The sequence below is a fragment of the Somniosus microcephalus genome, chromosome 1 (assembly GCF_052327205.1).
Source record: "Somniosus microcephalus isolate GS21.2 chromosome 1, FLI_Smic_1.0, whole genome shotgun sequence".
Taxonomy (NCBI): Eukaryota; Metazoa; Chordata; class Chondrichthyes; order Squaliformes; family Somniosidae; genus Somniosus; species Somniosus microcephalus.
Window position 1 is genome coordinate 209,204,295 of NC_140987.1, and position 26,418 is coordinate 209,230,712.

The 26,418-nt window shown below is 45.6% G+C and overlaps 1 protein-coding gene across 3 annotated transcripts in view; it reads left to right on the forward strand.

Moving 5' to 3' along the window:
• Positions 1 to 26,418, forward strand: part of tmem167a (transmembrane protein 167A) — a 488,889-nt gene that overhangs the window by 97,877 nt on the left and 364,594 nt on the right. For 2 of the 3 annotated variants that reach the window (XM_085989389.1, XM_085989384.1), the window contains exon 4: positions 24,815 to 25,303. The exons of the other annotated variant lie outside the window; for it this stretch is intronic. In XM_085989389.1, coding sequence (XP_085845515.1) covers positions 24,815 to 24,957 — 143 coding nt within the window. In that variant the 3' untranslated portion in view covers positions 24,958 to 25,303. Of the gene's footprint in view, positions 1 to 24,814; positions 25,304 to 26,418 lie in introns of those variants that run through there. 3 annotated transcript variants of the gene reach the window in all.

The following is a 26,418-nucleotide window of genomic DNA, read 5'->3' on the forward strand; positions in this document are numbered from 1 at the left end:
TCATCCTTTAAAAATATCCATGATTTGATGCTGTCCTGCTGAATTTGCACGAGAAACAGAATATCCACCCTGCTGTGTATGTTAAAGATTTAAACAACTACAAAATGTTTCTAAACCTACCTTGCTGAATGGTGGTTTGTAATCCCATGTCCCTGAATTCAGCAGAGCCCCAGTCTTGGGGTCATAGGACACCTTCTCAATCAGCCAGTAGCCCATGCCCATGATGAAAGCACCCTTGGCTTGTCCGATATCTATGTCAGGGTTCATGCTGCAAGTGATGAGGTGAAGAAAGATGAGTGCCCTCTCATCTTTAAAACTCCTACTGAGATGTTCATCCAACAGCACGAGGTCACACAAACAGACCTGGTCATTATTCACATAGAACATTGCTCCTTTTGCTCAATCATTACTTCCACAGAAAGTACTAAAGTTAAGGCAGTACCAGGCGTTACATTTTTGAACTAAATACTTATGCTGACTTCTGACTCCATTCAAAACATTTACAGTGCTTCGATTTACCAAGAACAAAAATGTGTTGTGGTTGTAAAAAGGAGCAGTTTTACATTAACATGTCTGGTTTATTGAATGTGTTCCAATTTATCATAGCTGATTTTCGTTTTTAGCAAAAGAATATACAGAAATGGAAAGAATGATATACTATAGGGTTGTATTACACCAGTTGCTAACCACATTTTAAAACATGTTTTCCTTCCCTTGATTTACAAAATTGCTGTTGGCAGTTTTACTGTGCTACACCAAGTGTGATCAGATGTTTATTGTTGGAACTATTTTGCAGCCATCAAAATACCATTTTAATTTGTATCCAAAACACTTGTAAGGGGTCATTTTTGACTTCAGAATTCTGGCTGGGAACCCCACCCATCAGAAGCATGTTCAAATTTCCAATATGCATTTCCACTGGGTGAGGCGCCCCCACTGGAAATGTTGGTATAGTGTTTTCACTTTGGGCACAATCGGGAAATTGTACCTAAAATGCACTCGAAATAGCATTGAATAAGTTACAGTTCAAGCTTCCGATAAAATTCATTTGCATAATCAAAGGGGAAGAAATGCAGTTGATTAGCGCCTCCCATTAGTGCCTGGCGGGAGCGCTAATGAAGTAACGCCGGGGCGAGGCAAATCCAGCGCCACACGTCAAATCCAGTTGCCACTTAGCACTGCCACTAACAGTTAGCGCCTGGGGCTTTAGCACCAGGCAGATCGTGACGTCAGTGAGCGCCCGATCTGCCAAATTGATTATCGGCCCCTGCCTTAGCACCTCGCCCCGACAACGACAGGAAGAGCAGGCGTCAAGCAGGTGGATGGCGACTCCAGGGACGACATTTAAAGGGATGAATCGCAGCTGTCAGTGCTGTTTCACTGCTTCCTTGTCAGTTTGCGATTGTGCAAGAGATTAATTCGGTCATTTAAAGGTTCTTTAGTATCTGGAGTGTTGTGTCTACTAAAAATCTGTTACATTTATTCTGACAAAATTTCAAAGGGTTACACATCGTTACATTAATAGGGTCTGTACTAGCAGTCGACCTCGTGGATCTATTGCGGAGGGAGTGGAGGCAGCGAGAAAGATTGCAAGATGTGGCCAGAGGGAGGAGGAGGGCCATCAGAGCTCTCAACAGGAGGCCTTACCCTCCGAGGGTATTCCGAGAGCACTTCTCCTACCTCCAATTAAGCGAGGAGCAGTGCATTAGAATGCTCCACTTCACCAAGGAGGTGGTCACAGAACTCTGCCAACTCCTGCAACAAGACCTCGAGCCTCAGATCAGGTTGACCATGGCACCACCAGGAACATCATCGAGCAGACCATCAGGGTGTTCAAGCAATGGTTCTGCTGCCTTGACCGCTCGGGAGGAGCCCTCCAGTACTCGGCTGAGCGGGTGTCCCATTTTGTCATGGTCTGCTGCATGCTCCACAACCTAGCCATCATGAGGGCCCAGCCCTTGCCACCAGGGATTGTGGGACCACCTCAGGAAGAGGAAGAGGGAGAGGAGGACAAGGACGAGGATGAGGAGGGAGAGGAAGAGGAAGACAAGGAGGAAGAGGAGGAGGAGGAACAGGAGCGAGGGAGGAGGCAGCCACTCAATCGGCCTTTTGCAAGGGCGGTCTGTGATCGCCTCATCGGACTGCGGTTCCAATAAATTAAACCCCAGATCCCCATTGCTCACCACATCCCCATAATTCCATCATTGTCGCAGGCCATATCACAGTGCACAGCTGAAATGAGAGACACCACAGAATCATCCAAAGCCAATTAATACATTTATCAATAATCAGTGAACACATATTTACAACAACAATATTACCTATTTACCCTTGTGCAATCCCTTAGTGCCCCTCATTACAGTGCCTCTGCCTGCTCTAGAGCTCCTATGAAGTGTTGGCCCAGTGGCTGCAGCACAGCAGGTGGAAGGCTGCTGAGTGTCCATGCGGGAGACTTCAGATGGCCTTGCAGGATGCCCTCAACCAGCTCTGGGCCTGGAAGGCCTGGCTGTAGACTGCACCACCTCAGCATGGGCGGCAGCAGTCTGGGCTGGCTGGATGACAGGCAGCGACAAGGACACTGGCGGAGTGGCAGTGGTGGGAGCAGGAATGCTGTCATCCTGAGAAATGACAGCAGGTTTCTGCTCCACCGACCCACTGCCACTCCCCCGGGGCAGCACCTCAGCATCACTGCCAATCTGCTGGAGCACAGATTGCTGGCCTGCTGCAACACCGTGAAAACCCCGGTGGATGGTTGTCGACCCAGCCACGATGGCAGCAGTCCGAGCTTGCATGGCATCAAGCTGAGACTGCATGAGAGCAGTCTGAGAATCGATGGCACCAAGCATAGACTGCATTACAGCACTAAAACATTGTGCAGCTTCCGCCTGTGCTGCAATGGAAGCTGCCAGATCACCCATCACACGTGGCATCAGGTCTCGGTCGCCATGGTCTTTCTGGGAGTCCACCATCCTTTGCATACTGCAAAGATGGGCTCCATGGCATAGTGGTTAGCACTGTTGCCTCACAGCGCCAGGGACCCGGGTTCAAATCCGGCCTCGGGTGACTGTCTGCGTGGAGTTTGCACATTCTCCCCGTGTTTGCGTGTGTTTTCTCCGGGTGCTCCGGTTTCCTCCCACAGTCCAAAGATGTGCGGGTTAGGTTGATTGGCCATGATAAAAATTGACCCTTAGTGTTAGGGGGGATTAAATACGTGGGGTTACGGGGTTAGGGCTTGGGTGGGATGGCTGTCGGTGTAGGGACCGGGTGCTAGGGTTTGGATGATCTTCTATGTTTCTATGTTTCTATGTTCTATGGTGTGCACAGAGCTCTGTGCAATGTTGGAGGTGGACTACTCCATGCTCCTTACCATTGCCGAGAATCTCTCAGCCACCCTTGCCATTGCACCGATGATCTCTGTGTGCATGCCCATCACCCTTCTTCTAAAGGCCTCCCCATCGAGGTCCTCATTTGAGTCCTGTGCAGCAGAACTCACACGTGAACTGGCCCTCTGGGGAGCTGGCTCCCGAGCTACCCTTTCCCCCTGGCCTTGCTGCAGCCCATTCGTCCCCGTTGCATCACCCTGGGCAGATCCCGCTACTATACTAGCCTCTAAAGAATGCGTAGTGCCAGTATCTGAGCTGGTGCCTGCGGGTGAGACATACAGTGACGCGGTGTCATTTTAATTTTAATTTATTCGTTTTAGAAACATAGAAACATAGAAGATAGGAGCAGGAGTAGGCCATTCGGTCCCTCGAGCCTGCTCCGCCATTTAATGAGATCATGGCTGATCATCCAAATTCAGTACCCTGTCCCTGCTTTCTCCCCATATCCCTTGATCCCTTTAGCCTTAAAAAATATATCTAACTCCTTCTTGAATATATTTAATGAATTGGCCTCAACTGCCTTCTGTGGTAGAGAATTCCACAGGTTCACCACTCTCTGGGTGAAGAAATTCCTCCTCATCTCTGTCCTAAATGGCTTACCCCTTATCTTTAGACTGTGACCCCTGGTTCTGGACTCCCCCGCCATCGGGAACGTCCTTCCTGCATCTAGTCTGTCTAGCCGTTAGTATTTTATAAGTTTCAATGAGATCCTCTCTCGTTCATCTAAACTCCAGCGAATATAAGCCCAATCGGCCCAACCTCTCCTCATACATCATTCCTGCCATCCCAGGTATCAGTCTGGTGAATCTTCGCTGCACTCTCTCCATGGCAAGAACATCCTTCCTCAGCTAAGGGGACCAAAACTGCACACAATACTCAAGGTGTGGTCTCACCAAGGCCCTGTACAACTGCAGCAAGACATCCTTGCTCCTGTACTCGAATCCTCTCGCTATGAAGGCCAACATACCATTTGCCTTTTTACCCGCCTGCTGCACCTGCATGCTTAGCTTCAGCGACTGGTGCACAAGGACACCCAATCTATTGCCGTTCAGAAAATAATCTGCCTTCTGTTTTTGCCACCAAAGTGGATAAGCCCGCATTTATCCACATTATACTGCATCTGCCCAATCACCCAACCTGTCCAAATCATACTGAAGTTTCTCGCATCCTCCTCACGACACACACACCCACCCAGCTTTGTGTCGTCTGCAGACTTGGAGATATTACATATGGTTCCCTCGTCTAGATCATTAATTTGGCCCAGAAATTCGGGTCAGGGGCTTCCCGCAGGTGTAAGCCCCGACCTGCACTTACCTTGCGCGCCGGCTGTTGAGCTGTGGGCCCCCGTGGAATTCCAATCCTGGGCCTGCTCCAACTGCCGGCGCGCAGTGCTTGCATATCCCAGGGGCGCAGTTAGTTCGATGCATCCCCTGGGATCACGTGGGCCATGGAGAGCCAATCGGAGCAGGGAATGCCCATTCATAAGTCAAAACTTATAAATACTACGGGCCCCAAAACATCACTAAATCTTGAAATAATTTTTTTTTTTTAAATCACATTTTTTAAATAAACTATAAATTACATGAAATAACTATTTTAAACAATAGTTTAAATTTTTGAAAAAATAATTTTATTTTCTAACGGGGCTAAAAATAAACTTACCTTGCTTTAAAGTATTTAAAAATAATAAACCTGTGGAAGAAATGTTTTAATTTCAATTAATTCGCCACGTACCTTGTAAAAAGCAGGCCTTACGCCTGCTTTTTATGTGTGTAACTTCTGCAGACTTACCCTCCCGGGAAAACCTGCAAAAAAAAACTAAGTTCGATGCGCACGCGCAGCCTCTCCTGCGCATGCGTTCGAACTCTGAACCCCTTCTTTCAGGGGAACGGAAGTGCCGGTTTCCCGCGCATGCGCAGTGCATGCATGAAACCGGCACTTCCATTGGGCCTATGGGTGAGTATCCCGTGCGTACTCACCCGTGGAGACCCGAATTTCTGGACCAATATATATTGTGAAAGCTGGGGTCCTAGCACCGATCCCTGCGGTACCCAACTAGTCACTGCCTGCCACTTGGAAAAAGACCCGTTTATTCCAACTCTTTGCTTCCTGACTGCCAACCAGTTCTGTATCTAAGTCAGTACCTTACCCCCAATCCCATGTGCTTTAACTTTACATGCTAATCTCTTATGCAGGACCTTATTGAAAGCCTTCTGAAAGTCCAAATACACCACATCCACTGGTTCTCCCTCATCTATTCTACCAGTTACATCCTCAAAAAATTCCAGTAGATTAGTCAAGCATGATTTACCTTTTGTAAATCCATGTTGACTTTGTCCGACCCTGTCACTGTTTTCCAAGTGCTCTGCTATTACATCTTTTATAATGGACTCTAGCATTTTCCCCACTACCAATTCCCTGTTTTCTCTCTACCACCTTTTTTAAATAGTGGGGTTACATTAGCTACCCTCCAATCCATGCGAACTGTGACAGAGTCTATAGAATTTTGGAAGATGACCAGCAATGCATCTACTATTTCTAGGGCTACTTCCTTAAGTACCCTCGGATGTAGATTATCAGGCCCTGGGGATTTTTCGGCCTTCAATCCCATCAATTTCCCTAACACCATTTCCCTACAAATACTGATTTCATTCAGTTCCTCCCTCTCATTAGACCCTATGTTCCCCGATACCTCTGGCAGGTTATTTGTGTCCTCCTTTGTGAAGACAGAACCAAAGGATGTGGGCGTCGCTGGCAAGGTCAGCATTGATTGCCATCCCTAATTGTCCTTGAGAAGGTGGTGGTGAGCCACCGCCTTGAACCGCTGCAGTCCGTGTGGTGAAGGTTCTCCCACAGTGCTGTTAGGTAGGGAGCTTGACCCAGCGACGATGAAGGATCACCGATATGCTTCTAAGTCAGAATGGTGTGTGACTTGCAGGGGAACTTGGAGGTGGTGGTGTTCCCATGTGTCTGCTGCCCTTGTCCTTCTAGGTGGAAGAGGTCGTGGGTTTGGGAGGTGCTGCCGAAGAAGCCTTGGCGAGTTGCGGCAGTGCATCTTTTAGATGGTACACACTGCAGCCACGGTACGACAGTGGTGGTGGGAGTGAATGTTTAAGGTGGTGGATGGGGTGTCAATCAAGCGGCTGCTTTGTCCTGGATGGTGTCGAGCTTCTTGAGTGTTGTTGGAGCTGCACTCATCCAGGCAAGTGGAGAGTATTCCATCACACTCCTCACTTGTGCCTTGTAGATGGTAGAAAGGCTTTGGGGATTCAAGAGGTGAGACACTCGCCACAGAATACCCAGCCTCTGACCTGCTCTTGTTGCCACAATATTTATGTGGCTGGTCCAGTTAAGGTTCTGGTCAATGGTAACCCCCAGGATGTTGATGGTGGGGGATTCGGCGATGGTAATGCCATTGAATGTCAAGAGGCAGTGGTTAGACTCTCGCTTGTTGGAGATAGTCATTGCCTGGCACTTCTGTGGCGTGATTGCTACCTGCCACTTATCAGCCCAAGCCTGAATGTCGTCCAGATCTTGTTGCATGCGGGCATGGACTGCTTCATTATCTGAGGAGTTGTGAATGGCGCTGAGCACTGTGCAGTCATCTACGAACATCCCCATTTCTGACCTTATGTTGGAGGGAAGGTCATTGATGAAGCAGCTGAAGATGGTTGGACCTAGGACACTGCCCTGAGGAACTCCTGCAGCGATGTCCTGGGGCTGTGATGATTGACCTTCAATCACCACAACCATCTTCCTTTGTGCTAGGTATGACTCCAGCCAATGGAGAGTTTTCCCCCCAATTCCTATTGACTTCAGTTTTACTAGGGCTTTTTCATGCCACACTCGGTCAAATGCTGCCTTGATGTCAAGGGCAGTCACTCTCACCTCACCTCTGGAATTCAGCTCCTTTGTCCATGTTTGGACCAAGGCTGTAATGAGGTCAGGAGCCGAGTGGTCTCGACGGAACCCAAACTGGGCATCAGTGAGCAGGTTATTGGTGAGTATGTGCCACTTGATAGCACTGTCAATGACACCTTCCATCACTTTGCTGATGATTGAGAGTAGACTGATAGGGCGGTAATTGGCCGGATTAGATTTGTCCTGCTTTTTGTGGACAGGACATACCTGGCCAGTTTTCCACATTGTCGGATAGTTGCCAGTGTTGTAGCTGTACTGGAACAGCTTGGCTAGAGGCGTGGCTAGTTCTGGAGCTCAAGTCTTCAACACAATAGCCGAGATGTTGTCAGGACCCATAGCCTTTGCTGTATCCAGTGCGCTCAGCCATTTCTTGATATCATGTGAAGTGAATCGAATTGGCTGAAGACTGGCTTCTGTGATGGTGGGGACCTCAGGAGGAGGCCAATATGGATCATCCACTCGGCACCTCTGGCTGAAGATGGTTGTAAACGCTTCAGCCTTGTCTTTTGCACTCAAGTGCTGGGCTCCACCATAATTGAGGTTGGGGATATTCATGGAGCCTCCTCCTCCCGTTAGTTGTTTAATGGTCCACCACCATTCATGACTGGATGTGGCAGGATTCTGTGTTCTTCATCCTCCTCTTCTTCTGCCTTGCTCTCTATGGCACCCCCAGGGACAGGCTGCTGAGCTCACCATCTGAAAGCATAAAGGCACAGGAGTCAGGTTAAGGTGAGGGGAGGGGGGCAGGAAGGGTGAAATGCATGCATGCAGCATGATTAGCTGGAAAGTGGGAAAGGCTTGTGGGGTGAAGGGGAAGTGGGATGTGAAAAGAAGGAGTAGGGATGAACATACCGTTGTTGTCCCCAAGGGGGTCATCGTCGTCGGTGGCCACGGCGCCCACCACCTGGCACCCAATGATTTGCAACACTGTTTCCTCTAGCTCAGAAAGTGGTTGGGTGTCAGCTTGTCCCCCGCCTGTGCGCTCCTGCTCCCTCCTGTTGTGAGCAACCTTGGCCTGCAAGAGACAGGAAAGTGTGTGAGTGAGTGTGGAGCAATGTGTTTGGGAGATGTGCCTGCCATAGTTAAATAGCTGTCATTGTGTGTAAGATGTGAGATGTGGGTGTGAGTATTGGTAGGTGGAGATTGTTGGTGGGTGAGTGCTGGGGGTGTGGTGCTTTGGGCAGTGTGTGCAGACTGAGGTTCAGATGGTGGTATGTATCTGTTGAAGCATTCACTCACCCTGACCACCCGAGTGAGATTTGTTAAGTTTCTTCCTGCACTGTGTGTGGGTCCTGGGGACCACAGTGCTGCCTGAGACCTGCTGGGCTACCTCCCTCCACATGGTGCGGAAGACTTGCGACGAGGGCCTCCTGCCACTTGCTGGGTACAGCATCTTCCTCCGTCTCAAAACAGTGATGACCAACGCCTCTAATGTTTGATCGCAGAATCCGCGAACTCTCTCCTTGGGCCGTTGATCTGCCATAATGACACCTTCAGTGGTGTGGTTCCTTCTCCTTGGCCTTCTGCTGCTTGCTGAGACAGCTGCAGAACCAGCAATGCTGAAGAATGATGTTCTGCAGCATGATTGAATCTCCCCATTAAGAACTGGAAAGAGCCTGTGGCAATGATGACTAGCAATTAGACTGCACCTGAAATTGCTCAGTGCTTTGACTCTAATGCCACTGAGCTAGGTCATTAGCGCTTGAGTTAGCACTCCAGTCCTTTCTTTGAGTGCTAACATTTAATTTTGCGTGCAGCGAGATTCATTCGCGCCTGATGCTTAATCTCAAACTTTTCACAAGTTAGCGCCCATTCCTGGGCTATAATGAGTTTCTCCCCCAAAATCTTCCATGAACCACAGCAACAAAAACAACAACAACTTGTATTTATATAGCACCTTTAACGTAGTAAAACATCCCAAGCTGCTTCACAGGAGTGTTATAAAACAAATTTTGACATCGAGTTCCATAAGGAGATATTAGGGCAGATGCCCGAAAGCTTGGTCAAAGAGCTAGGTTTTAAGGAGCGCCTTAAAGGGGGAAAGAGAGGAGGGGAGGTTTAGGGAGGGAATTCCAGAGCTTAGGCCCTTGGCAGCTGAAAGCAAGGCCACCAAAGGTGGAACGATTGAAATCGGGGATGCTCAAGAGGCCAGAATTGGAGCATCACAGATATCTTGGAGAGTTGTGGGGCTGGAGGAGATTACAGGAAAAGGGTGGGGCGAGACCATGGAGGGATTTGAAAACAAGGATGAGAATTTTAAATCGAGGCATTGCTTAACCGGGAGCCAATGTAGGTCAGCGAGCACAGGGGTGATGGGTGAACGGGACTTGGTGCGAGTTAGGACACAGGCAGCAGAGTTTGCAACAGAACGTGGGAGGCTGGCCAAGGGTGCATTGAAATAGCCTAGAGGTAACAAAGGCATGAATGAGGGTTTCAGCAGCAGATGAGCTGAGGCAGGGGTGGAGTTGCCAATGTTACAAAGGTGAAAATAGGCGGTCTTAGTGATGCCACGAATATGTGGTCAGAAGCTCATTTCATGGTTAAATATGAGACCAAGGTTGTGAACAGTCTGGTTCAGCCTCAGACAGTTGCCAAGGAGAGGGATGGTGTCAGTGGCTAGAGAAAGGAGTTTGTGGCGGTGACCGAAGGCAATGGCTTCAGTCTTCCCAATATTTAATTGGAGGAAATTTCTGCTCATCCAGTATTGGATGTTGGACAAGCAGTCCGACAATTTAGAGACAGTGGCGGGGTTGAGAGTGGTGAAGATGAGGCAGAACTGGGTGTCGTCAGCATGCATGTGGAAACTGAAGCTGTGTTTTCTGAAGATGTCGCTGAGGACAGCATGTAGATGAGAAATAGGAAGGGGCCAAGGATAGATCCTTGGGGGACACCAGAAGTAAGAGTGCGGAAGTGGGAAGAGAAGGTGATTCTCTGGTTATGATTAGATAGATAAGAATGGAACCAGGCGAGTGCAGAACCACCCAGCTGGACAATGGTGGAGAGGTGTTGGGGAAGGATGGTGTAGTTAACCGTGTCAAAGGCTGCAGACAGGTCGAGAAGGATGAGGAGAAATAGTTTATCTTCGTCACAGTCACATATGATGCCATTTGCGACTTTGGTAAGAGCCATTTCGGTACTGTGGCAGGGGCAGAAACCTGGTTTGAAACATGGAGTTCCGGGAAAGTTGGGAATGGATTTCAGAGGTGACTACATGTTCAAGGACTTTGGAGAGGAACCAACGCAATGAAGCAGTGAAATAGAACATAATTCTTTCTTTTTTTCCTTTCCATTAAATTGTATTGCTTGTTGTATTTAAGAGTAATAACCTGGTGCAGTTTTATTAATAGGGCTGAAAATGGGTTTATCAGCAAATATAAGCATTTTTAATAAGGGTGTCCAGCAATGTTCCCTTTTTAGGGGGGTCCACGGCTCCTTTAACTGGCTGTGCAGGCCATTCAAAAATGTTTCCATTTAAAAGCCGGTGAGCGACCTGCATGGGACCTCCAGACCGCTGCTGGCCGCACAGCCACGTAGCTTCATGGGAATGTTGGTGTCCACTTGTGAGTAATCTGATTTAAAATCACTGAAAATTACTTTAAAAAATTATAATGAACCATTTGATAGTTTCATTGGTGTACGCGAGTCAGTTTCTTAGTAAATTAAAATGTTTTTGGGAATCTCACAATTTTGACCTGGGGCGTGGCCAGTTTAGTGGCCGGGGCCTGGTCTGGGTGAATCAAATATCAAACCAGCGTAACTCACTTACATTTAAAATTCCCCGATCTTTCACGCTGGTTGGGCCGATTCCGCCCAGAATGCGCTGATATTATTAATGGAAACAAGCAGATAGCCTACCCTGTTGAATTAGAAAGTTACCCCTATAGACACTGAAATTCTGTAAGTATATTCCCGTTTCCCTGCTGTAACCTTAGTGGGAGATTGGCAGAACCCCTCCGGAAACAGCCATTTTCAGTCACTTATGCTGTTTCGCTGGGATTTCACTGGTCTCCCACTAAAGTTACGGTGGGAACTCAGGAGAACCCTGCAGAATTTCAAGGCCATAGTATCTTCTATTAAACCACACATAAAATAGTGGCTAGCAAGAAATAATTAAAGTTATACAATCTAATGGGTGGGCCACAGGAAATCATGAACTATGAGAGCAAAGTCCAATAATAAATGTCACATTTAAGAACATAAGAATGTTTAGGAACAGGTAAAGGCTGTTGGAGTCCACAAGCCTGTCCCTTTAAGATAGATCAATCTCCCCCACCACCTCACTTGTTCTTGGGGTGTGGATGCCACTTGCAAGTCAGTATTTATTGTTCAACCCTAACTGCCTTGAGGCTATTAAGAGCCAATCATTTAGTGCAGGACTGGAGTCAAATATAGGTTAGGCCAGGTAGGGGGTGGTAGAGTTCCCTTCCCTGAAGGGCATTCGTGAAACCAGTTAGGTATTTACTACCATCCAGCAACCTTCATCATGGTTATATTTTGGGGCTAGCCCACAAATGACTGCATTTATTGAATTCAATGGCTCAACATGGCATTAAGGGATTTAAACTCATGACCTCTGGGTTGCTCGTCCAGTACCATAACCACTGGTTCATCCCCTGAATGGGAACAGTGGCATAGTGGTTATGTTACTGGACTAGTAACCCAGAAGGCCCTGGACTAATGGATCTGTGTGGAGACATGAGTTCAAATCCCACCACAGCAACTGGGGAATTTAAATTCGTCCTTACCCGGTCTGGCCTACATGTGACTCCAGACCCGCAGCAATGTGGTTGATGCTTAAATGGCCTAGCAAGACACTCAGTTGTCAAGAAGGCAGCTCACCACCACCTTCTCAAGGGCAATTAGGGATGGGCAAAAAAATCTCAAGATGTCCCTTGCCACCGATGCCCACATCCTGTGAATGAATGAAAAAAAGGACCCTGAAACGGAATAATTGCCTGTTGTCCTTTGCCATCCATCCTGTATTTTTTCATATATAGAACTACTATTTTTAACTCCTTTCTTTTTCTATGATTTGGTGAGCATGCAAAATGATACAGAACTGTTGGTTAGTAACAGAAAATTATGCATAATTTCACACTTTGTTTTGGATGGCGAGTTACCAAAGAATTCACTAATCTCAATATAATATAATGCAGAGTGACTGACTCAGACCACTGGTAAAGGTGCTTGAAATAGGATCACTGCTGGTTGAGAGATAAATAATCCACAGCTTGGCACAGGAAACTGGAACTTGTTGATATTTTCTAACATTACAATAAAGTCAGCAGTTATTTACAGAATTACATGTTACATAGGACAGAAGGGATCGGTTTTTCCTGGTGGTTTCAATCAAACCTAAACTATTAACATACATACTTGCACTGCAATATGTTTAAATTGTGGAACTTAACACCTAACACTTTCCTAGAATTTTGTCTAACAATAGTTCTTAATCACTTTTTAAACAAGTTTTGGATATACTTAGCATTGCTCCTCTGCAGTTTTCCCCAGTGCATCTGAATCTTCAGCCATTAATGTCCCATGTGTATCACACAATCTGTGCTTCATTTCTTGCATCGCTGTGTAGATATTGAAAATGTACATATTAATGTGAATAAAGTGGACAGGTTTATCCCAGTATCCAATTTCCACTCATTAGCCTTAAGCATTAAGCATTAAGCATTATGTGTGTGCAATTCAGACCTGGAAAATCTCAAATCCAGACAGTGCACACTGGAGATGGGCCAAGTTTAATAAAATAAGTAATTATTGTCTTGGGTATCATTCAAAAGGAGTTCAGCCACTCACCCATTGGATGTTTTTTTTCCAATTTAAAAGGAAGTCATACATAAAATATATACATATATAACCAGGCTGAGAAAGCATGCTATTGGTCTGACCACAGAAAGACTGGCTAGGCATGCAAGCTGCTGAACTAAACATTATCAGAGGTGTGCCTTTTGTATGAGACAATAAGGTTTTAGCTAGCTGTTCAGGTAAGCGATCGATCACATGCCAGTATTCGAAGAAGAGTAGGGTACCTGTGCCAACATTTATCCCTTAAACAACACCACCAAAATGAGGTGAACTAATTATTGCTGTTTGTTGGGCCTTGTGTGCTAATTAATTGCCATGTTTGCCTAGGTAAAGACAATGACTACCTTCCAAAGTAATTAATTGGCTGTAACGTGTTTTAAGATGTCCAAAGAACAGGAAAGGCACTACATTAATAGAATTCCCTTTTCTTATATCAAAAGCTAGTTGTGAGGAACTCATGGTTTGTTATGTTTGTAAAAGTGAGAATATCTGTTCAATTGCCTCAGCTTCCTCCAGCCCCTCTGCCCACTCTGACCATCCTCAGCACACCCCTATCTCAGCTCCAGCTTCACAGCTCTATAGCTTCTCTCTTACTTCCATTCAGGCCCTCACCAGACTCATTTCCATGAGACTCACCATCTGTTCCGTTGATGTCCTTGCACCCAGGCTACGGGCCACTCAAATACCTCTCCTTGGCTCAATAACTGTAAGAAGTCACACAACACCAGGTTATAGTCCAACAGTTTTATTTGAAGTCACAAGCTTTCGGAGCGCTGCTCCTTCATCAGGTGAAGTGGAGAGATGCATAAAGACACAGCTTATATAGTCGGAGAATAATGTCAGATGTTTACAGGTAATCTTTCTAACTGCCATTTATCACACCTCGGCAGAGAGATAAGCACAGCAATCAAAGGTGTGAATGGTGTCCAAACAGGTCAGTCAGGAAAACATTACATCAAAGAACAATGAGGTGGGGTCATAAGGGGTCAAATGTTGCAGATGCTGGGGTCTGTGTGAAGAACAAAAAAACAGACAAAAAACATTTTTTTTGCTGGAAATCACAGCAGGTCCGACCTGACGTAGGGTCATCCAGACTCGAGTCGTTGTTGGCGTGTTCTCTCTACACAGATGTGGCCGGACCTGCTGTGATTTCCAGCAAAAAAAATGTATTTTGTCTTTTTTTGTTCATCACACAGACCCAAGCATCTGCAACATTTGACCCCTTGTGATCCCACCTCATTGTTCTTTGATGTAATGTTTCCCTGACTGACCTGTTTAGACACCATTCACACCTTTGATTGCTGTGCTTATCTCTCTGCCGAGGTGTGATAAATGGCAGTTAGAAAGATTACCTATAAACATCTGACATTATTCTCCGACTATATAAGCTGTGTCTTTATGCATCTCTCCACTTCACCTGATGAAGGAGCAGCACTCCGAAAGCTTGTGACTTCAAATAAAGCTGTTGGACTATAACCTGGTGTTGTGTGGCTTCTTACATTTGTCCACCCCAGTCCAACTCCGGCATCTCCACACCATGGCTCAATAACATCATCCCTCTGCTCTGACACTGTAACCCCCTTTCAAAACTGCCATAATCACTGTGCTACTTTTAAGACCTATCCTTGGTTCTTTTGCCTTTTTCAACAATTACCCCATCTTCAACATGTCTCTATAAGGTTCAGTCAATGTATTGAGCTAATACTTGCTTACACTTTTCTCAGGTCACTTCCAAAATAGTCATAAAATTACCTACTTTCAGAGCAGGTTTTAAATTTAACCCTAGAACGTTCTATAAAATCTCTTTCCCAATAGTAACATGAACTCACAAAATTTATAATTGAACGGTAGTTCATAATTGTCTGCTGGGACTTAATTAATTATTATCTGGTCTTAATTGTCTCTGTATACCATCAAATTAAAAAAACGGTGGAACCGCTTAGGGTTAACAAATCTATTTACATTTCAGCAGGCCACTTGCTGACAACAGTATGTAATTTAACATTTGCCAAGAGACTTTCTAATTAATGGATCGATTCCTCAAACTAGTAATGGGTTTTAAGGGAAAAATGCAAGCTTCCAACTGTGCAAATACCTAGTGTATTTCTAAAAAAGTTATAAGAGTGACAACTCCCCATACTTCAATGTTTTCTTCTTAGCTTGTTTACATTAAGCCTATGTGGAGCACTTTTTGTTTTTTTTCTGTCCTACCTCACATTTAAGCACATACCACCAGCAGCTGATTCTACAGTTATGAATGGCCAGTTTGGCCTTCTAGCCTGGTGGCCTTTAGATAGGGTCAACTAATGGGCATGCAAAGTCTGGAACACTCCTAAAATCACATGAAAACAGAAGTTAATCTTTTCCACTGCTAATCTAGACATTATTCACCAGCACCTTCTGCATCGTGGTGCATATTTTATTTCTCCAAATTAAAGTACATTACTTGTGTTTAACTGTTTAATGAATAGGTGTGCACAGATTTAAATGACTGCCATACTAATGCTTAACACATTAGTATGACATTCTTCTGTTCACTATTTTGTCAGTGGTACTAACTTATTTATTTTAGAGTCAGGGTTGGAGATAAGTGCTCAATAATATTGCAAACAACTTCTGGGCTTTATTTTTTAAATTTAAATTTTTTTTAACCATGCAGTGATAAAAATACACAAAGCAGTTCAATACTCTGCAGAATTTTAGTTTCAAAATCCTGTTTCTGAAGTAGCATTCATACTCAACTGTTCCTTATTTATTCAAAGGGTGGCACCTAGATCCCCTACTTGAATTAAAGGAGAATTCTGCTCTGTTTCAACATCTGCAAAATTTATTTGTTTATGAACAAAACCCTCTCACTCAAATTCTGGTGTAACAATGCACCTCCTGTATTTTGAATATGGACATTAGTCAGTGGCTTACCGATTTAAAACTCTTCAAAAAATGATTGTCATCTTGGGTCCAAGTAGCACTAGATGAGGATTTAGCTCTGTGACTTAATGTAAAGAGAAAAAAATGTGAAATAATTTGAAAAATTTGAATTTTGACATTGTATAGAATTAGAACAGATCATTGTCATCTTAATTATATAAACACCACCATATATTTTAATTCTCTACATTACTACAGTCAAGACTCAGTATTCTTTATTTTTCTTTTCGAGTAAGTGTTCTTTTCCCCAATTATTGTCCTTGTATGTTAGCTGTGGCTCAGTAATAGCACTCTCGCCTCTGAGTCAGAAGCTTCAAATCCCACTCCAGGGACTTGAGCACACTATCTAGGCTGACACACCAGTGCAGTATTGAGGGAGTGCTGCATTGTCGGAGGTGCCGTCTTTCAGATGAGATATTTCACTGTAGTGGCCATTACTTTTATTCTCACCCAATTCTCACATGTGTGAACTTTCCAGCATCATATATATTATTATGATAACTCAAATTTGGGATGTGTCCTGTAATGACCCGGCACCCGCTTCAGAAAATAGGAGTCTCCACAAATCTGAATCCCTTCAGTAGAATTTGTGAAAGGTTAAAAAAATTAGAGCATCTGGCAACAGGCAGAATAGTGGACAAGCCCAATTCAGCCTGGTGATTTAAATATCTCTTACTGAATATGTGCAAAATTTGGAAGTAATCAGTGAGTTGGATTAAATCCAAGAACTGATACTCTTCAAGCCAGTAATAATCTTCATTCCAGCTGCTCAGAGTTTACTTAAGAGCCCGTAGGAAGGGAACATCTTTTGAAGTAAATATTCAAATAGGCAGAACTGGAATTCTGAAGAATAGGTAAAAGGGAGAGTGGGCTCTCTGAGAGGAATTCCAACTCTGATGAGGTGTCATTCAGCTTCTGAGATCCTGAATAAGTGGATAATGAATAACTTGAATTTCCAGGACTAGGCTGACAGGTTAACTTACTTACTGAATTTAATAATGAGTAAAAGGAAATATAAAGGAAAGGGAATCTGGGTGAGATGTTGATGTGCATCTCATAAACTACCGTATCATACTTATGGTGAACAGGATGATTTAAAAAAATTCATTTGTGGAATGTGGGTGTCGCTGGCAATCCCTAGTTGCCCTTGAGAAGGTGGTGGTGATCTGCCTTCTTGAACTGCTGCAGTCCATGTGGTGAAGGTACTCCCATAGTGCTGTTAGGTAGGGATTTTGACCCAGCGCCGATGAAGGATCGGCAATATTCTTCTAGGTCAGGATGGTGTGTGACTTGGAGGGGAACTTGGAGATGGTGGTGTTCCCATGCACCTGATGCCCTTGTCCTTCTAGGTGGATGTGATATCTGAGTGATAAGGTCCAAAACTGAGAGAAGCGAGATCTTAAGGAACAAAACCCAACTGTTTATTACATGGTGTAGCAGAGAGACATAGCTCTTACAGGCTGCAGGCAAAACACAGTATTTCTAACTGCACGATGCAAGATGGAGGAATCACCTCTGAGTCATACCCATAATGCAATGCCACATTACCATACTAACTGGTGTACCAGGACATTACCTTAAACACTGGTGAATATGATCCCTTAATCTTTGGCTCCATCTGGTGGATAACTTAAACATTACATCCCAGATTACTATATCCCCCCCTCTTAAATTTACATTAATTTCTTAACAACATTCTTAAAAAGTCCCATAAGGAAACTCCTTTAACGATAGTCCATACTGAACGAATCTAGCAGGTCGTTATCAATCTCTCTGGCAGCTTGTGAGACCTTGGTGAACATCTTACAGTCAAGTCCCTGCTTGGTTGTGGTAGAGCCACCTGTTGCTCCTGAGCAGTACTCAGAGTATCTGACTCTGCTACGATGGTTTCCTCTTGACGAAGGGGTCCAGGTGGAACAGGCTCTGTTTGTGGTGGTGGTACCACCAATGCATTTGGATAACTGGGGGCCAACTTGTCCTCCGACATCTCCTCTGGAACCTCCATTTCAATTTCCCCTTGTCTGGTCAGTATCTGATCTACATGTCTGCGTACTACCTGACCAGTTCCCACCATGACCGTATATGATACTGGACATTGAGTCTATGATGCCAGGAATCCATTTTGGACCATAACTGAAATTCCTGGTAAGGACCGCATCTCCTTCTCCAAAACTGCGGCTCTTTGTCCTTCTGTCATGGTTCTCCTTTTGTTTGATTTGTCGGTTTTCCACCTTCCTTTTTAGATCTGGGTGAACCAGGTCAAGAGTGGAGCGTACTCGACGTCCGAACAACAGCTCAGCAGGAGAGAGTCCTGTGGTAGATTGAGGTGTTATTCTGTAGCTGAACAGAACTCATGACACCTTGGTTGCCAAACTCCCTTCCGCACTTTTTTTCATCATCTCCTTAAATGTTTGTACGGCTCTCTCCGCAAGTCCATTTGAAGACGGATGATATGGAGCTGAGGTCACGTGCACTATGCCATTGTTTCTCATGAACTATTTTGTTTCGGTACTCACAAAACATGTGGCATTGTCACTTACTACGATCTCCAGTAGCCCTTGATTACTAAAGCTCCTACGCAGGCAGTTTATAGTAACAGTAGATGAAGCAGAATTTACAGGATACACATCCATCCATTTGGAATGTGCATCAATGATTATGAGGAACATCTTTCCCATGAATGGACCTGCATAATCTACATGTAATCTTCTCCATGGTTTATCCGGCCACTCCCAGGGGTGGAGATGAGCCGCTGCTGGTGCCTTCCTGTGTACTTGACAAGTGCTGCATGTCTTGACAAGATTTTCTATCTCCTCATCTAGCTTTGGCCACCACAAGTAACTCCTTGCCAAGGCTTTCATACGCGAAACTCCAGGATGACACTGATGTAGATGCCCTAGGATACACTGTCGTGCTGGCTGTGGAATAATCACTTGTGCTCCCCATAACACGCAACCATCCTGCACACTCAGCTCTGTCTTCCTGACACTGTAAGGTGTGAAATCAGTCCCTTCCGGATGCTGTGGCCAACCCCTCATCACATATTCTCGGACTCTAGACAGTACACGATCTTTACCGGTCCATGTCCTTACTTGTTCTGCGGTCACAATTGCCGTGTCTGTGTCCTCCAACATCAAAACTCTGTCCTCTGGAGCTGCACGGATAGGTGTACCTGGCAGTGGAAGACGGCTCAAGGCATCTGCGTTCCCATGGTACTTGCCCGCCTTGTAAACGATGACATACTCATATGCCCTCAACGTCACTGCCCACCTCTGGATCCGGGGTGACACCATCTGTGGTACTGCTTTCATTTCATTAAAAAGAGATAGAAGAGGTTTATGATCGGTGCATATGGTGAATTTCCTGCCATATATGTACTTGTGAAACCTCTGTAACCCAAACATTACTGCTAATCCCTTTTTATCTAACTGGGAATAGTTTTTTTCCGCTGGTGTCAGAGTTCGAGACATAAACCCTATTGGTCTTTCTGTGCCATCTTCCAAGCTGTGTGAAAGAACTGCCCCCACCCCGTAAGGTGAAGCATCACAAGAGAGAATGATGTCTTTCTCTGCATTGTAGTGAACCAGCACATCCGAGGACAGCATCAGTTTCTTGGACTGTTCAAATGAAACCCTCTGTTCCTCTTCCCACTGCCACTGTGTCTCCTTGCGCAGAAGTTTGTGAAGAGGTGCTAACACTGTTGCCAAGTTTGGTAAAAATCTATTATAATAGTTTAGCAGTCCCAGGTAAGCTTTTAACTCAGTCACATTGGTAGGAGCTGGGGCCTCCTGCAGTGCTTGTACCTTCTCCTTGATTGGATGGAGCCCGGTGGCGTCCACTCTGTGTCCCAGGAACACGGCCTCATTCCCCAGGAAAGTGCACTTACTCCTCTTGAGCCGTAACCCAGCCTTATCCAATCTTTGTAGTACCTCTCTCAGAGTGCTCAGATGCTCCTGGTTGGTTCTTCCCGTCACCAGAATGTCATCCAGATAGATTGAAACATGTGGGATCCCTTGCAGCACACCCTCGATAGTCCTCTGGAAAATAGCTGGACTAGATGAGACACCGAATGGTAAGCGGTTATAGGTAAACAAACCCTTGGGTGTATGTATGATTACATACTTCTTGGATTCCTCATCTAGTGTAATCTGCAAGTATGCATGACTCATATCCAGCGTCGTGAATTTCTTCCCTCCAGCCAGGTTTGCAAAGAGATCCTCTGTTTTAGGAATAGGATACTGTTCTAGTTTAGACACCCTACTTACTGACAATGTATAATCTCCACAGATTCTTACCGAATTGTCCGGTTTTAAAACAGGTACAATGGGAGCTGCCCATTCTGAACATTTCACGGGTTCCAGAATGTTCTCTCTCAAAAGACGGTCAAGCTCAGCCTCTACCTTCGGTTTCATGGCATAAGGCACAGGTCGTTGTTTAAAAAACCTTGGCATTGCCTCCTTGTCTACATAAATCTTAGCCGGGGAGCCATTAAATGTGCCACGTTCTTCCTTGAACACGTTCTCATGTTCAATCAACACTTCTTGCAAAGATAACTGTTTGCCTCCCTCTATTTGATTTATTGCTCCCCAATCTAATTTAAGTTCTTGTATCCAGCCCCGACCTAACAAGTTTGGTCCAGAACCCGATACTACAACTACAGGTAGCTGTTCCACGGTGTCCCTGTGTTGCACAGTTACAGTAGCTGTACCCAATGTCGCCACTCGTTCACCGGTATATGTTTTAAGCTGCATAGAGCAAGACTTTAACTCTGGAACTTTTGCCTGGTTCCACAATTTTGAGTACTCCTCCCTGTTCATTATGGTTATGCCGCATCCTGTATCCACTTCAAAGTTGACCTTAGAGTCATTTATTGTCAGTTGCAAAGTGATAGGATCCACTTTTGGAATGTTCTCTAGCATACTATTCATTATGAACATGTCGTCTTCTTTCTCAGCTTCTCCACTGATGTGATGTGCTCCCTGTTTTTTCACTTCTCTTCCTAGGTTTTGCTTTTCTCCCCCTTTTGGTTTGTATTCCTCCACAATTGCTTTTGCCCTGCATGCACGTTTTATATGTCCTGTTTTCCCACACTTGTGGCACTTTTCCTCCAGAAACCTGCATTCCCTCGCCAGGTGATCGCCATTGCATCTATAACATGCCTTTACATGCTCACGTTGTGGTTTCTGATGCAACTTTAACTTGTGCACAACAACCTGACTTGCAACTTGCTTCGTAGTAGCCCAGTCGGAACCTTGTATTTCTTTTACATCTCGGTTCGCTGTCTCTATGGCTTGAGCAAGTTCCAACACTTTTTCATACGTAAGCCCAGTCTCGGACAATAATCTCCTCTGCATTCGATCATCCATTATCCTGCAAGCCAGCCTATCTCTCAGCATGTCTTCCAGGTTGTTCCCGTAATTGCAATCATGTGCCAATTTTCTCAACACCGCTACATAATCCAATACAGTCTCTCCCGGTTTTCTGTTCCGTGAATTAAGTTTGAAATGCTGTACAATCTCACTCGGTCTGGGATTGAAATGTTCCTTCAGCAAGGCCACTAATTCAGCAAATGTACTGTCTCCCGGCTTTGCAGGACTGCATAAGTTTCTCATTAAACTATACATCTGACTTCCCACGGAAGTGAGCAAAATAGCTCTCCTTTTCCCGACATCATCTATATCATTTGCTTCAAAGAAATGCATCAGCAACTCGCAGTAGTCATCCCAGGTCTGAGTCTGAACATCAAAAGCAGAGATCTTTCCTACCATGGCCATGATCTGTTATTCAGTGCTCTTTTTTTTCTTCTTCAAGATGTGATCTGTTTATTCTCGTCGCCAATATGTGATATCCGAGTGGTAAGGTCTGAAACTGAGAGAAGCGAGATCTTAAGGAACAAAACCCAACTGTTTATTACACAGTGTAGCAGAGAGACATAGCTCTTACAAGCTGCAGGCAAAACACAGTATTTCTAACTGCACGATGCAAGATGGAGGAATCACCTCTGAGTCATACCCATAATGCAATGCCACATTACCATACTAACTGGTGTACCTTAAACACTGGTGAATATGATCCCTTAATCTTTGGCTCCATCTGGTGGATAACTTAAACATTACATCCCAGATTACTATAGTGGAAGAGGTCGCAGGTTTGGGAGGTGCTGCCGAAGAAGCCTTGGCGAATTGCTGTAGTGCATCTTGTTGATGGTACACACTGCAGCCATGGTATGCCGGTGGTGGAGGGAGTGAATGTTTAAGGTGGTGGATGGGGTGCCAATCAAGCCGGCTGCTTTGTCCTGGATGGTGTCGAGCTTCTTGAGTGTTGTTGGAGCTGCACTCATCCAGGCAAGTGGAGAGTATTCCATCACACTCCTTACTTGTGCCTTGTAGATGGTGGAAAGGCTTTGGGGAGTCAGGAGGTGAGACACTCGCCGCAGAATACCCAGCCTCTGACCTGCTCTTGTTGCCACAGAATTCATGTGGCTAATCCAGTTAAGTTTCTGGTCAATGGTGACCCCAGGATGTTGATGGTGGGGGATTCGGTGATGGTAATGCCATTGAATGTCAAGGGGAGATGGTTAGACTTTCGCTTGTTGGAGATAGTCATTGCCTGGCACTTCTGTGGCGTGAATGTTACCTGCCACTTATCAGCCCAAGCCTGAATGTCGTCCAGATCTTGTTGCATGCGGGCATGGACTGCTTCATTATCTGACGAGTTGTGAATGGCGCTGAACACTGTGCAGTCATCAGCAAACATCCCCATTTCTGATCTTATGTTGGAGGGAAGGTCATTGATGAAGCAGCTGAAGATGGTTGGGCCTAGGACACTGCCCTGAGGAACTCCTGCAGCGATGCCCTGGGGCTGTGATGATTGACTTTCGATCACCACAACCATCTTCCTTTGTGCTAGGTGTGAGCAAAGGAGAATGTCCTGAGGTGAAAACCAGAAGGTTTCTTCACCGAGGAAAAGAAAGACATTGAGGCAGATTCAACAGCTCAGTGGTAAATCAAAATCTAGCTCAATCAAAAAATGAAAGGTGAGATATTTTGCTGAATCTCTGCAGGGCAAGAGACCCTTAGAGATAATTAATATTTGTCTTGACTGTCTTTCAGCGATGATCTCTGTGTGTTTTTCACCAGAGATGGAATCTGTTTGATTGGGATCGTGATACATGAAATCCATCTTCATTCTGCTTTGGAGTACTGCGTAGGACACCCAGACAGATTTACAGTCCTGTTGAAATAAAAAGATCCTGATAAATTGTGCACTTTGAGGTAGCAGGGATAGAAGGACAATCCTGAACACAAACTCCATGGCCGGAATTTTCTCCAGGGAGGTGGGTTGGGGGCGGGGAGTGGGGGGGGTCTCTGAGGCAGGGCCTGATTTGAATGCGAGGCCTTGGAATCCCGCCCACAGCCAGCCAGATTGAGAGGCTGGCTGGCTGCGGGCGGGTAGGCCTCAGAAGCAAGGGGCTCGTCTGGGGGAGGGATCGCGGAGGAGGATCAGCAATTGTCAGGGGACAGGGATTGGAAGGGGAGAGAGAGCATTGGCAGGGGTCGGGGATCGGGGGGGTGAGAGAGCATTGGCAGGGGTCGGGGATCGGGGGGTGAGAGAGCATTGGCAGGGGCCGGGGATCGGGGGGGTGAGAGAGCATTGGCAGGGGTCGGGGATCGAGGGGGTGAGAGAGGATCGGCAGAGGTCGGGGATCAGGGGGTGAGAGAGCATTGGCAGAGGTCGGGGATCGGGGGGGTGAGAGAGGATCGGCAGGGGTTGGGGATCGGTGGGTGAGAGAGGATCGGCAGGGGTCGGGGATCGTGGGGGGGGTGGGGGCAGGGGCGGGGTCGGCCAGAGATTGGGAGAGGAAGGGTCGGCTGGGGATCAGTGGTGGTGGTCGGCTGGGGATCGGCAGTGGGGGAGAGAGGATCGGGGCCAGCCACCGGAGGATGGTGGCCGGCCTCATCATCATCATTGTGGATGGGGGGGGTGCCTGGTGAGGGGAGGCCTCGGAAGGTGATCAGAGGCCTCGTGGGGGGTCTCCGATCACGGTGGGTGGGTATGGTCGGGACCCTGGATCCAGGAGGTAGCTATAAAGCCACTTACCTCCTGGATGCAGCAGTCCCCGTCTCTGTTTAACTGCCGGGTTTCACGAATTGTTTCACAAACTGTCCACAGGCTGTTAAACACAAAATGGACAGGGAAAAAAGAGGCTTCCGGTCTCATTACAATATTTAAATTGAGGTACCGCCCCCTGGAATTGGTCGGTCGCCACCCCCGTCCCACCTTCGGCAAAACTGGAAGTGGGCAGGTTGGAGGCGGGATCAGGTCAGGAATCCCATTTTTAACACTTTAACTGCCCCCACGCTCCAAACGCACCTGTTTTTTTAGGGGAAAATTCCGGCTCATGTAATTGATATGGTGAAGCACCGGATAGCCAGAAAAAACTCCAAACATTGTTATGTATATAGAGCACAATGTATTAAATAATAACTGTTACAATGATACAAGTCAGCAACTACAATTGGACTTCGCCTCCATTTGTCTCTTCCTCCACAGAACCTTCTGGATTTTGCCTTCTGTATCCAACTTCCCCATTCCACCTTCCTACAGCTCAGCACCTCAAAGGTTGTTACAATATTAAACCTCTTCTGATAGGAACAATCTTTAAATACTCTGTTTAGGTTCTGAAAAAAGAAATAAGCAATGGGTGAGCTGGGATAAATGGCTTATACTCACTTGCACATTTTTACACCCTTATTATCCTCCAGAACAAGTTTTGGAAGGGGAGGAAGGAAGAATAAGTAAATCAGCTGCTCAATGGAGTAAGAAGTGGAATATGTTACTGAATCTCGCTGGCTTTCAGGATAAAGGAGGATGGTCTCATGAATGTCCTAAATCAGCAGTTCTTTAGAGATAATCGGAAAAGAACACAGAGGGGATGCTACAACCACCTGCCCCCCCCCACCCCCCACCCCTCACTCTCCATTCCACTGACTCTAGCAGCTAATGCATCCTCCCTCCCTTCATCCATATATCGGTGGCTATGTCTTTAACTAGCTAGGTCCCGCACCCCGGAATTCCCTTCCGAAATACCATCACCTCTCCACCTCCTTCTCCTCTTTTAAGACCCTCCTTACAACCCACTTTTTTGATTAAACTTTTGGTCCTAATATCTCCTGCTTTGGCTTGGTGTCCATTTTCTTTTTCTTACCTCTCTGTGAAGTTGCTTGTATATTAAAGGCGCTATATAAATTGCATTTGCTGTTTTATATGTGTGTGTGTGCTTTTATATGTATTTTAAATTTTTCTTATTCATTCATGGGATGTGGGCATCGCTGGCAAGGGCAGCATTTATTGCCCATCCTTAATTGCCCTTGAGAATGTGGTGATGAGCCGCCTTCTTGAACTGCTGCAGTCCGTGTGGTGAAGGTACTCCCATGGTGCTGTTCAGGAGGGAGTTCCAGGATTTTGACCCAGCGACAATGAAGGAATGGCGATATATTTCCAAATCAGGATTGTGTGTGACTTGGAGGGGATCTTGGCGGTGGTGGTGTTCCCATGCGCCTGCTGCCCTTGACCTTGTGTATGTGTTTTTATATGCGCACATTTTTATGTGTGTTTGTGTGTGTATGCATGTATGTGTTTTGATGTCTGTGTAGCAACTTAAGTGTGGAATTTTCTATCACAATTATAAATTGTGTATGTATATATCAGCCTAGAAATTATATATATCAACGTTCCGTTTAAGCCGTGCAGCCGCGCAGCTCTCTGCAGGTCCCGTGCCACTGGTGAGCCAGCTTTTAAATAGAAAAACCGCATCGTTAAAAAGGCCACGCAGGCCAAAAAAAAATTAGAGGGAACATTGATGGTGATACCAGCAGAGAAACACTTAAGCATTCATCCCTCTATCCTCTATTTTAACAGAGGTATGAACCCATTTTGGATAAATGAGTTAATGCCTCCATTAAAAAGGTGAACAGTGAAATGCCATACAAAGCATATTAAGTGTTTATCTGCTAATGTTGCTGCTAAAGTTCAGGCATTTTCTTAAAATGTTTACCTTGCAGTCATGACAGAAAGATAAAGTGTGAACTGTAGTCACTTAGCCATCTGATAGTCCATTTGTTTTTGGCTCCTGACAGGAAATGAAATCCCATCTTGTCTAGTTCTGGCATACCTGTCAATGTTTTTAAACAATGTACAACCCGAGTCCTCTTAAAACAAAGCTCCTTTGATGGTTCAGCCATTAGAGATTGAAAAAAATCTATCTCAACAAATCTGTGTTTTAGTATTTCAAAGAAGGATTGCCTAGCTTCTAATCAAACCTAGTCCTAAATAGTTTCTGAGTACAGGCTGAGGCACCAACAAAGCT